This window comes from Camellia sinensis, chromosome 13 (assembly GCF_055761805.1).
Source record: "Camellia sinensis isolate YWXY chromosome 13, ASM5576180v1, whole genome shotgun sequence".
Lineage (NCBI taxonomy): Eukaryota > Viridiplantae > Streptophyta > Magnoliopsida > Ericales > Theaceae > Camellia > Camellia sinensis.
Window position 1 is genome coordinate 76,432,145 of NC_138973.1, and position 13,694 is coordinate 76,445,838.

A 13,694-nucleotide genomic window follows, 5' to 3' on the forward strand; every position below is an offset into this window, starting at 1 on the left:
GTCTGGAAATTCTGCACACACCAATTTGTCTACTTGAGCACATGTCCGAATTTTGTCTGGGCCCTTGAGAAATAAAAGTGCATGCATATGAGGGAGGCCTCGTTTTTGAAATTCAATTGTAAAAACATGTGCAACTTTATTTCCAAACACTTTATTTGTTTCTATCTCCTTCATCAAACATTTTCTCTTCAACTCAAAAACACGGGCAATTAAATCAGGACGATCAATAGGTTTTTGATATGGTAATAATGCTGAAGTAATTTCTGGCCAATTGGGATTTGCAGTCATGGTAAGAAAAATATCTGGGTGTTGGTTGTATCGTGTGATAGCCATTGAATCTTGAAAGATTTCAAACATATGTCTAGGACTACCAGTAAATGAAGATGGCAAAACAAACCTTTGACCAATTTGTCCAGGTCGCACATAATTTGGATCCATATCTGACAACTCTTGGTAAAGCTCAGCCCGAAGTTTCCCTTGATTAAGCTTGTAGTATGTCAATCGATTTTGCTCAGTTGCAGCCCAAGCATCTACCAAAAACTCTTGAAATAGTTTCCCACCTCTCAAAATTGTTGAATACTCTGTGGGTCGTTCAAACAAACGATAACTATAAAAATTCATTTGAGTAAGTCGATCAATTGAAGGTCGATCATACTGAACATTCCACAATTTCAACTCAGGTTCCCATCCAAGCTCACCATATGGAAATAATAGAACATAATGTAATGGCAAGTATGCTGGGTGACATTCATTAATTTGCATCAACTCATTATTTCCTCGGAAATGTAAAATAATATCTCTCATTCCATTTACCTCTGTTCCATCACCTGGTATTACAATTGCAATCTCATCTGTAGTTGGTAGGTTATACCGACGTCGATCAGTTGTTGAACTGTAATGAAGATGAGCAGGTAGATTGTGTCCTGCCGAGTCTAATTGATGTAAAATGGCATGAGCCTGGCGATATTTATCTACAAATGCATTAACTTGCAACAAACTATCCTGAATAGTTTTGAGAACATCCCTTCTCAAGTTAGGATTTCTACGATTACGAATTTCTAAAGCTGAATAAGGGTCATAGATATACAGCTGAGCATAACTCGCATCCTGCCCTGGTTGTGGTTGTAGTGATCCTGTTCGATGTCGCAATTCCCCATGAATTGTGAATGATGTGGGGCCCCTTCCACTGAGTACTCTAGGATCCAATGTAGCACCAAGACTCGTAAAAGCATTGGCTGCATTGTACACTCGAGTATAACTTCGAAAGGATTTTGATTGATCATTATTCCCATCATACAATGCCTGAAGTGGTGGAGGGGGTGTAATAAGTAAAGGTAGCCTAATCTTCCCTTCCAAACAGCAAGTTCCGAATAAGGGACGCTTTATAGATGATTTTGTCAATTTTTCATCCATCCAATGTAAGGCTGAACAATAAGGACATAATACATCCATCTTGCCAAGATAATGGCGGCAAGAATCTTTGTGTGCCCGGGTGCCAATTGATATACTCGTAGGTAGATCTTCTAATTCATCATCAGTACATAGATCTTGTTGAAGAAATCGATTTATAGGAGTAGACCTACAAATATTTGTGTATAAATAAAATTCTGTAAAACAAAACGATATGAGTAAAAGTATGTATTGAAGATGTGAGGATGTGAAGATGTGCTTGAAGAAATCGATTTATAGGAGTAGACACAGTAATTTACCGATTCCTTTGTGAATTTGAAGATGTGCTTGGCATAGAAAACGAACATGTCTGATGATAGGTAACCATTGTTCGTTTTTGTGCCGACTGAGAATCTTCAGTTATTGTTTCCCACTCCAAGTGAGTGCGATCGCGACGAATTGGTGTTAAAGAACGTTATCTTATTTGAACACATTCTTCTAATCCCTCTTGCTCTCGTTGCAAGCATTGAAATTCAATTTTTTCACGCTCTCGCCGTGCCCGTTGGGCCAATGCAGCTTTTGATATTATATTATCATTTTGTGCCTAAAAAGAAAATATTTTATCATTGAAGCAAACAATGTGAATATTTTGTGTTTAAAATGAAACTATCTTCTTATTTCTTCCCTTTCTCTTAATTTTGTTTTATATTTTATTTGTTTTATACCTTTAATAGTGTTATCTTTATTTCTTTTTTTCTTATTTCTTCCCTTTCTATCTTCTTATTTCTTCACTTTCCCTTTCCCTTTCTTTGTTTTCTATTTTATATATTAAATAAGAATTAAAAACCTATCTTATTTAGTTTCTCCTTTCCTTATATATTTTTTCTTTATTTCTTCGTTTCTTTTTTCCTATTCTCTTTATATAAGTAGCAACTTATGGATGGTACATTATAAATGCACATGTATCCATGCAAAATAAGAATAAATAAATTTGAAAAATACATACAAATAATAGCAAGTTACAGGAAAAAATATTACAATCATTCTACAAAAACAACATAAAACAATAAATTCATTTTACACACTCATATATTTTAACTATCAAAATTTTGATTAGTTTTGCATCATATTTTTAAAAAAGAATATATACCACTTGACATGCATTTGTCATTCTCTTGCCGGAAGGAGCCATCTTTTCTTTTCCTTTAGACATTGGGTTGACCTTTTCTTTATCTTTTGCCTAACAAATATAAATAAAATATTGAAAAGATTAAAAAAAATCTTATATAATCTTATATAAATAAAATACATACAATGTTTGACTTGATTTTGTACTTACCGCACGAACACGGATAACATTAAGGTCGTGCTCATCACGGATGACCACACCAACATTTCTACATGGAGTTGTAGGAGGAGGCCTACAGAAATAGATTGTGAACAAATTAAAATCTATATAATAAAGTGGTAATAGTAAGAGTAAAAAATTCAAAATTGTCTTGGGTAAAAGATTCTTTTTCTTTTTACCAATTTGGTGTTAAAGAAGGTTGTCTTGGGTTAATACATTCGTTCGATCTTTCTCTTTCTCATTCTCGTCGCAAGCGTTGTCCCAATTGGTATGCAGAACATGGCTTTTGATTTTTTTCACGTTCTCGCCGTGCACGTTGGGCCAATGTAGCTTTTGATAACACATTCTCATTGTGTGCCTAAAATGAGAATATTATATAAGAATGTGCATAAAATGTGAAGATTAACTAACTTGCTTCCCTTTCATCATGTAATTTTTCTTCCTTTTAACTAACTTTTCCTCTTCACTCGGTTAAGTTGTTAGTCATATAAGAACCAATGCATGTATTTATGAAATTTAAAAAGGAAGGGAAAAATAATTTGAAAACACAAAACTGCAAACTCACTATGCACGCACTTATTGATTTTAAGACACTACCCATCTCTTTACAAAATGTACGTTGAAAAGGTAAATATTAAATTATTGGGTACGTAAAATGTGAATATTAGCATGTAATGTCTTGTACTTTCCTTTTCTCTCTTTTTGTTGTTTCTGTTGTATTAAAATGCATTTTTGTCTTTTTCTTCTTTCCTTAAGAACTTCTTATAAGAAAAATAAAAATTAAAAAAAATTATATTATGTAGTTTCCTTTTCATCACATAATTGTTCTTTCTTCTTATTTTCCTTTTTCGTTTTCTTGTATTTTATTTTTATTATGCTATGTTGTAGATGCAACATATTGTCTCAATGCAACATATTTTTATCATACAAATAGACAAACATATTAAAAATTCAAATTAATGTTTATACAAATGCATTAGCATGTTGTACAAATGCTTACTTTAACATGCTTCAGAAAAACATTTCATATTCAATAAAAAGAATTGAATAAATTTTTGAAAAAGAAACTTTTGAAAAATGTACATAAAAAATAGTATATGACACTATGCAATTCCTAAAAAAATTTATATAATATTCGAAAAAGAAACTTTTAAAAATTGTTGAGAAACCATACCATGGGAATAGCATTTTCCTTTCCTTTGCCATAAGGAATAGCTTTTTTTGTTTCCTTTGATATTGCCTTATCTTTTTCCTTTGCCTTTGCCTGTAAAAAATAAGTAGAATATATTTATAAATTATTTTTAAAATGATAAGAAAATACATGTCCAATGTTGAAGCGACTTTTAGGCTTACCTCATGAATGCGAATAGTATTAAGGTCACGCTCATCGCGAATAACAACATTAACATTTCTTTCTTGAAGAAATCGAACCTATACATACAAAAATTTTAGAATGATAAATAAAACTTTATACACATAAATAAGAAAATTAGTAAGGGGAGGTGATATTACGGTTCGGTGTAAGTCCCCATCCACCTATAAAGTATGAGGAAAAAAAATAATTAGAATAGTGATATTGTCCATAACTGTTGTACTTAAATTTATAAGAGAGGTACTTAAATTTATATGAAGAGAAAAAAGAAGAAAAAAAACTTACTTGACCAAAAATAGTGATATTGTTCATAACTGTTGTACTTCAGCCTAAAAATGTTTGGTTATATAATTTTAGACACAAAGAAACAAAAAAATAGCAATAATAAAATTAGCAATTAGCAAAAAATTGGAAATGAAATGTTATTTAAATAAAATTCAAATAACATTTAAAATGAAATGTTATTTAAAATTCGAATAATAAAATTCAAAATTTTATTTAAATAAATAACTACCAGGAATAGAAAATACTTAACGGGTTACAATCAAGAGGAAAAGAAATAAATAAAAATATAAACTTCTAAGAAAAAGAAAAAGGTCAACAGATATCAGAGGCACGTGCCTTCTCTGTTTAGAATGGTACAATTTTTTTTTTTAATTTTTTATAACAAAATGTTAAATACATTTTATTGGATTAAGTTAAATACTCGGTGAATTTGATTAAAAACAAAACGGATTATGTTAAATACTTGCGTTAAGTTAAATACTTGTAAGTTTAATACATTTTTTTTCATGAAGACAACTAAAGTAATACGCACACATATAAGGATTGACCAGAATTTTTAAAATACAACATAGAATATTATATTCCCTTTAAAAATAAAAATAAATAAACTCTCTTCCCATATTACGCATAAATGTTAAAATGCCAAGTCTTTCATATTTTTCTTTTAATTAGGAACTCTTGATATTCACAAAATAATTAAATGAAAAATATTTATCATCTGTACATTAGAATCACACAGCAAATAAATATTACATTTGAATGTTAAATAAATTTTTCTGAGTGTTAGTTTAATTTTTTTGTTGCAGGAAGATCAACTAAATAAATCACCCTTACTTTCTTTTTAAATAGCTCCAAACAAACAGTCCCTTCCCTCTCCCACTCTGTCTCTCTACATTCTTTGCGAAACCCATAATCAAACTCACATTTTCTGAGTCAACCCAGCATTTAGAATAGATGTTTTTTAACAATCACATTAAAATTAAAATGATAAATTAAAACTCGAGCACAATAATTGTCCGAATTTGAACTTTTCTCTTTCTTAACTGACTTCAATTTTATAGAGATGAAATTAAAACCAAAATTAAAACCCATTATAATCATAAATATTTTGAAGTTCACCATTTATGATTTGGAAAGTCCAAACATAAATTTATGCCAAAAAAAAAATTCACCACATAAGAAAGCCATTTTATAAGCAATAATGAATAATTATTTCATCAAGCAACTAAAGTAATACACACATATGCATTGACCTGAATTTTTGAAATGCAACATATAATATTATACTCCCTTAAAAATGTGAAAAAAAAGGAACATAAATCTCTTGCCATATTACACATAAATGTTAAAATGCCAAGTCTTTCAAAAAAAAAAAATTAAATGAAAAAAAAACAATCACTTTCTTTTTAGAATCACACAACAAATATATTATATTTGAATGGTACAATTTTTATTTTTATTTTTTTATAATAAAATGTTGAATACATTTTTGTGGGTTAAGTTAAATACTTGGTGAATTTGATTCAAAGCAAAACAAATAATGTTAAATACTTGTGTTAAGTTAAATACTTGTAAGTTTAATACATTTTTTTTCATAAAGACAACTAAAGTAATATACACATATATACATTCAACAGATTTTTTTGAAATACAACATAGAATACTATACTCCTTTAAAAAGGTGCCAAAAAAAGAAAAAAGAAAACATAAACTCTCTTGCCATATTACACATAAATGTTAAAATGCCAAGTCTTTGAAATTTTTCTTTTAATTAGGAGCTCTAGATATTAAAAAAAATTATGAAAAATATTTATCATCCTTTAAAAAGGTGCCAATATTTATTATCTTGCATACATGTGTGACCCACTAAATCATGGTTGATTGCATCTATTTTTGAAAAATAAAATTGAGCATGTAGAGTTCTTCAACTGAGCATTCCAGTGATTAGTGATGTGCTTGATGGTTTAGTAAGTTAAATAGAAATGAATAATGCCTTTTTGTCAAACAATCCTATGGGCGCCTAAGCCTAGGTTTTTATTTTGGAAGGAATAAATAAATAAAAGGGAGAATAGAAGCCCATATTACATCAAAAGATATCATCACATAACTAAGTAAAGGAGTCAGGACAACCAAACCATGATGGTTACGATTAGTAAATTACTTAACTTACTCTCTCTCTCTCTCTCTCTCTCTCTCTCTCTCTATGTTCATCAAATTTGAGTAAAAATTTGATTAAAAGTTTGATCTGATACGAATACTCCAATCGTTGCTCTCATGGTCTTCTTCAAATCTTTTCAAAAAAATTCCAAACTTATCCTAAAAACCATCTCCTATCTATACTATTTTTTATGAAAGAAAACCATCTCCTATCCATACTCTATTTTAAAATTTTATCAGAAAAGATTAAAAGTATTATTATTGGAGATTTGGATCTATTACGTTTTTCTTGTGTATAATAGCCAAATAATTTTGAGACCAACCTTATGTGTAAGGACCAAATTTGTGCTTAATAGTTCAAATAATTGACAGTAATTCTTTGATGAAAAAATAATTTCTGCTTAATGTTTTTTTTTATTAAAAAAATTGGCAATAATTCTAATTAAAAATGTTTAATAGTTCTGAGAGAAATTTGGTGATGAGAGACATTTCCTCAATGTTTAATAGTTCTGAGAGAAATTTGGTTCACAATAATTCTGGTTAATGTTTAATCAAAATTGATAGAAATTTGGTTGACATGATGTTTTTTAAATAATTGACAAACCAACTATTATACACAGTTGACAGTAAACACAATGTGTATAACCTTATTTTTTTTTTTTAATAGCAAACCAATTTCTGTTTAATGTTTTTTTTTATTAAAAAAATTGACAATAATTCTGATTAAAAATTGACAGAAATTTGGTGATGAGAGACACATTTCCTCAATGTTTAATAGTTATGACAGAAGGCACTATGTTTAATCAAAATCGACAGAAGGCACGATGTAAATAATTTTAAGATTAAAAATATATTATTTTTTTTTTCTTAAATAACTTGTAACATTTTTGCTTGTATTACATGATCTACAAAACTCAAATAAATAACAACTCTCCCTAATGTTAATGCAAATTAAGAAATAAACATATAAGATTTTTAATGTTCACCAATACTGCAAATCAAAATATAAGAGCAAGTAAAAAAAAAATTGTAAACCCTGACAGAATAATTTCTTAGTCGATGATTAAGTAAACCCTAAAAAAAATTGTAAACACCTAATAATTTCTTTGTTGATGATTAAGTAAACAAACAAACCAAATTTTTTAAAATTGAATTTATGCACAATTTGTATATACAGAATCTTTTTATATAATTTACCTAATATTAAAAAATCCAAGACACTTAGATTCACAGATTCACATGATTTGTGAAGATCATCTATTTTTTTTGAGAGCACCGAATTTCATTTTAAATAACAAACATAGAAAAATCAAAGCACTCAGTAAAATATATCATCAAGTTTCTTTTGAATATGATATCTCAAACCAATAATTTTGAGTCATAAAAAAATCATCTCTAAAGCCAAAAGGGGGCTTGGATTCTCCACAACTTTTTTTTTTTTTTTTTCTTTTTGGAGTGTTGAACACATTCAAGAGGCTGAACTAAACCAAGCAAAAGGTCAAACCACTGAACTGAAGTATGCTCTCTCGTGCTGCACATTTTCATTAATTTCCTACCTAATTTTATATACAATTTTTTTAATTTTTTTGTGTAATAAATATAGATATATGAGTGGCATGGTTGTCACAAAAGTTTCATTCAATTTTATTGTTGTGGGATCTTTAGTGTCCAACATTGCAGTGGTGATTTAAAGGGGTAGGCAACTTTTGTACTTATTTAGGATATCAAGTTAAAAAGAATCCCATATAGTGTATGTGTATATATAAGTATTTTGTTTTAGAAAATAAAATAGCAAATTGTATGATTGAATTCAAAATATAAAACTTAAAATAAATTTTAAAAAATAATAAAGTTAATATATTTTCCAAAAAAAGAAATAATAAATCATAATTATTATGTCTTCAAATATGAAAGTTAGTAAATCATAAAATTATGTCTTCAAATAATAAAGTTATGTCTTCAAATAATAAAGTTATGTCTTCAAATAATAAAGTTAATAAATCATAAAATTTAAAAAATGTCTTCAAATATGAAGTAGTTCAATAATTAGAAAAATGTCTTCAATAACATCAAGTAGTTCAATAACATGTCTTCAAATATGTGTCAATAACCTTTTTTGAAACCAATTTTCAAGTGTATAACACCAAGCTAATTTAAAAAATCCATTGAGCAGAATTTTTGGCGGAACCAAAATTTATGATTTTGGTGATAAACAGTTGACAATAAACACATTGAGCAGAATTTGGTGATTTTGGTGATAAGAAATTCTGCTTTGAAAACACATTGTGCAGAATTCTTCTAATTGAGCAGAATTCTTTGAAAACAGAATTCTTTGAAAACAGTGGACAATTAAAATTCTTCTCAGTAAACACATTGAGTAGAATTCTTTGAAAACACAGTTGGCTCAATATCAAAGCAAAACAATAACAGAAGCTGTACCCAAACGTTACCAAAGCAATAAACTAACCGAGCAGCCGAGCTTTTTATTTTTTATGGCTCCAAGTTCCTGATTAACTAACCGAGCAGCCGAGCAAAGTCCTGTTTCAAGTTGAAGTTCCTGATTTCAATTAAAAAATAAGTGATATTGTTGGGTGCAAGGAGATACATGGAGCCATGTGAAACTAAGTGAATAAAATAAATGAACATTCATACTTAAATAAATGAACATTCATACTTATATATATAAATGAACTTTCGCAACCATGTGAAACTAAGTAAATAAAATAAATGAACATTCATACTTAAAATAACATACATTTTTACTCATTAAAAATATTTTATAAGAATTTAATATATTTCTATCATAAATATATTTTACTGAGTAGTCATTAAGTATAAATATTTTACTGAGTAGTCATTGGGTGCAAGGGGAACTTCACTCTGGATGATATATGCTGGTAGTCATTAAGTATAAATATTTTACATTGATGATATATGCTGTTAATGTGAATATTTTACATTGATGATAAGAAAATATATGTGAATATTTTCTTAATCATCAACTAAGAAAATATATGCTGGTATAAATATTTTCTTAATCATATTTTCTTAAAATGCTATTCTTAATCATCAACTATGTGCCAAATATGTTTTTCAACTCACATTTTTCCAGATGTCATTGTGCCAAATATGTCACATTTTTCAACCTCTAACACCATTCTGCGAGGGAACCATTTTCAAAATAGAAAGTCACAGCGGTAAACATCATCATGTTTTTCAAAATATGTTTTTCAACCTCTAACACCTCTGTTTGAAGTTCTTAATCAACTAAGAAAATATTCTTAATCAATATTTTCTTAATCATAAACTAAAGCATCAGATTAACCAATCTACTATAATCTCAAGTCTGGAGTAAATGAAACGAAATGGTGGAGTCCTATCTTTTAATGATCAAAATATAAAAGTATTTAAATATATTATTGTATCCTATTTTGTATCCTATAATGATCAAAATCTCACCTCTGTTTGTAGAAAATTTTAAAATCTGAAGTATAAATTTTATGATAGGACTGTGCCTGAAGGAGGTTTTCAGGAGGTTCACATGGTTATGGGATACAATTTATAGGATACAATTTTCTATCATACAAAATTCAGAAAATTTTCTATCATACAATTTCACATATCACTTGTGAATTTTACAGGATTGTGCATTGTTGACTGATGGGAGGTTTTCAGGAGGTTCACATGGTTATGTTGTTGGCCACAGGTATGTTAGCTTTTAAGTACCTAGTTTCGCATCTTTTTTAGATCGTAAGATTTTTATTGTTTGTGCTTCTGTGTTTAGATTTTTCTCTCTTATTTTTTGAGTTCTTAAGAATAGTGAATTGTGAAATATTTTCAGGAAGGTGGACCAATCGGTCTCATTGAAAATGGAGATGCCATCACCATAGATATTCGGGAGAGAAGAATGGATGTTACTATTTTTTATCATATTGGGCAGATGTGACCAATCGGTCTCATTGAAAATTCAGAAAATTTTCTATCATACAAAATTCAGAAAATTTTCTATCATACAAAATTCAGAAAATTCTATTCTATTAATGATCATAAATATATTTTATGATAGAAAATTGTATCCTATAAATTTTAAATTGTATCCTAAAAGTATTTAAATACTTTAATGATCAAATTTACTCCAGACTTGAGATTATAGTAGATTGGAGAATTGCAAAAATTGAAGAATTGCTTCTGGAAGAGAAATGAATTAAAATGAATTAAAATACTCCAGCAGTTAAGAACCCATTAAAGAAATTCATGGAAGAGAAATTCAGCAGATTCCTCATAAATTTAAGAACCCATTCAGCAGATTCCTCATAAATTTAAGAACCCATTAAATTTAAGAACCCATTAAAATATTGCAGCAGTTAAGAACCCATTAAAATACTCCAGCAGATTCCTCATAAATTTAACATTGATATTTCTAGAGAAATTCATGGAAGAGAAGCTACCATGAAAATGCACAGGAATACATTTATGATCATTAATAGAATAGAATACTCCAGCAGTTATATCAATATAGACAAATATTAAAATTAAAATACTCCAGCAGTTAAGAAATTTTAGATTTCAAGCTCCCTTGAAATCTAGCATATACGCTAGAAATTTTTCCCTTTAAGCTCCCTCAGAACAGAGCTGGAGAATATATCAATATCATCCAGCATATATCAATATCGATATCCCAGACATTATTGCACGTCAGAGGAGCATAAAAAGGCCCTACTAATGTTATTTTTTAAAATATTTTCAGACAATAAAAGGCCCAGAAAAGAGTTACATGGAAACACATTCTGCAGAATTTTCAAAAAAGCAGTGTGGGCCTGACCCATTCTGCAGAATTTTCATAGAAAAAGACTACATCATCCAGTGGATCATCTATATCATTCAAAAGCTGATGAAGGCACACATCTATATCATTCAAAGGCTGATGAAGGCACACATCTATATCATTCAAATCATACAAACCCACCCGTGATCATCTATATCATACAAACCCATTTTCTGAACACAAACTTCTATTATTTCCATTTGTATCACAACACAAACTTCTATTATTTCCTTCTTTTTTTTTCCCCCCGAAGGCAAATGAAACTTCTATTATGAAATGCTATCATCAAATTATGACATAGAATATATACAATATATACAATTTATCATCAAATGCTATCATCAAATGCTATCATCAAATGCTATAACAATATATACAATACACACCTCACTATCTGCAGCAGTATTGATGACAGAGGGTATGGGAAAAAAATGGTATGGGAAGATCAACTCTGCAGCAGTATTTGATGACTGATGATCGACATACATCTGCTTCATTCACATTATATAAAAAAGTGTAGGAATGGGAAGATCAACTCTGCAGCAGCCAAGCCAAGCTTCACATCTCATCAGAGAGTAGGAATGGGAAGAAGACAGAGGGTATGGGGGAGACAGAGGGTATGGGGGAGACAGAAATGTGTTGGGCGGGAAATGCTTCTCTCCAACCATTGATCTCAACCATTGATATATATTTAGAATTGATCTCAACCATTGGATCAAAATGTATCTCACATACATTTTGATACATTTTTCAAAAAGCTTTGTGCCTTATTATATAGATATATATATAATCACATTTAATTAAAAAAATAAATATAATCACACTTAATTAAAAATATATATATAATCACATTTAGAAAGTATGATTAAAAAACATATATATAATAACATTTAATTAAAAAGTGACATAAAAAATAAATATTATCACACTTAATGATTAAAATATTAATTTAATTTTTTTTTATCACATTTCTAATAAAAGTGAGATATTTTCATTTGTCAAAGTGTGATCTTTAAATGTTTTTGTAATAGTGAGTTTTTTTTTTTTTTAATTCGAAGAGAAGTCTGAAAGCTTAGGGATGAGCGAGACAAGGAAGGGGGTGGGAGAGGGAGCGAAGGTAATTATGGATTAAGTTTTTGCGACGAGTTTAAGGGCCATCATTAATGAGCAAAATAAAATATTTTGCGACGGATTAAAAAAAAAAAAAAAAAAAGTAGAAGAAGAAGAAGATAGGTAATGTACCATTGCGTATAATATTACTTTTTGTCACGACCTTAGATTTTCGGTCTCTAATAATGGTATTTAGTTGATGCCTTTTTTGCGATTGCGACAGTCAAATGCCATCGCAAAAAAATTAATTTCGCGATGATTTTTTTTGCCATCACAAAATCATGCTTTTTGCGACGATTTTCAAACCATTGCAAAAAGCTCCGTGTCTAAAGCCTCATTTTCTAGTAGTTAGTCGTCTCTATCATTCATGGGTAGAATAGAGGCGCGGATTTGGAAATTGTATATTTCATATAAAAATCAAATTGAAATATTTTATACAATCATACCTATTTAGGGAGTGTGATTAAATATATGTATATATATATATATAATTACACTTATTTAAAAAGTAGTAATATATATATAATCACACTTTAATTAAAATGTGTGATTAAAATATATATATATATAATCACACTTATTTAAAAAGTGTGATTAAAAAGTAGTAGTGTATATATAATCACACTTTAATTAGAATGTGTGATTAAAAAATATATAATACACTTATTTAAAAAGTGTGATTAAAAAGTAGTAGTGTATATATAATCACACTTTAATTAGAAGGTATGATTAAAAAATATATAAATAATCACACTTTAATTAGAATGTGTAATTAAAAAATATATATATAATCACACTTGTTTAAAAAGTGTGATTAAAAAGTAGTAGTGTATATATAATCACACTTTAATTAGAATGTGTGATTAAAAAATATATAAATAATCACACTTTAATTAGAATGTGTGATTAAATATATATATATATATATATATATAATCATACTTGTTTAAAAAGTGTGATTAAAAAGTAGTAGTGTATATATAATCACACTTTAATTAGAATGTGTGATTAAAAAATATATATATAATCACACTTAATTGAAAAGTGACATAAAAAATAAATATTATCACACTCAATCAAATTAAGTGTGATTAAAATATCAATCTAATTTTTTTTATCACACTTCCAATAAAAGTGAGATCTTTTTTTTTTTGGTCAAAGTGTGATCTTTAACTATTTTTGTAGTAGTGTGTATTCGAATAAGAATT

At 28.5% G+C, this 13,694-nt stretch overlaps 1 protein-coding gene across 4 annotated transcripts; it reads right to left on the reverse strand.

The window, feature by feature from the left end:
* Positions 1-1,867: 1,867 nt before the first annotated feature.
* LOC145806226 (uncharacterized) lies at positions 1,868-12,147 on the reverse strand. Of its 4 annotated transcripts, none has more exons than XM_082902553.1 (9): positions 11,763-12,147; positions 9,019-9,108; positions 4,250-4,273; positions 4,091-4,168; positions 3,912-4,001; positions 2,917-3,095; positions 2,729-2,810; positions 2,540-2,629; positions 1,868-1,993 (listed from the first exon to the last, which is right to left on the reverse strand). In XM_082902553.1, exons 1-6 carry the CDS (start codon positions 11,871-11,873, stop codon positions 2,976-2,978), a joined length of 513 nt encoding a protein of 170 aa, XP_082758679.1. In that variant the 5' UTR covers positions 11,874-12,147; the 3' UTR covers positions 1,868-1,993; positions 2,540-2,629; positions 2,729-2,810; positions 2,917-2,975. The 4 variants fall into 4 exon arrangements, with proteins under 4 accessions (XP_082758679.1, XP_082758680.1, XP_082758681.1 ...); XM_082902554.1 differs by lacking the exon at positions 1,868-1,993 and adding an exon at positions 4,395-4,438 and having other exon boundaries at positions 2,338-2,629; positions 9,019-9,089; XM_082902555.1 differs by lacking the exon at positions 1,868-1,993 and adding an exon at positions 4,395-4,438 and having other exon boundaries at positions 2,338-2,629; positions 11,763-11,811.
* Positions 12,148-13,694: the final 1,547 nt, after the last annotated feature.

What these genes read in the sequence shown, in the direction of transcription:
- LOC145806226 (XM_082902553.1), bottom strand. Translation starts at nt 11,873, where the DNA reads ATGAAGCAGATGTATGTCGATCATCAGTCATCAAATACTGCTGCAGAG. An exon ending in ATAAAAAGCTCGGCTGCTCG is followed by an intron (nt 4,274 to 9,018) that starts GTTAGTTTATTG and finishes CATACTTTATAG; the next exon opens with GTGGATGGGGACTTACACCG. An exon ending in ATACTATTCGCATTCATGAG is followed by an intron (nt 4,002 to 4,090) that starts GTAAGCCTAAAA and finishes TATTTTTTACAG; the next exon opens with GCAAAGGCAAAGGAAAAAGA.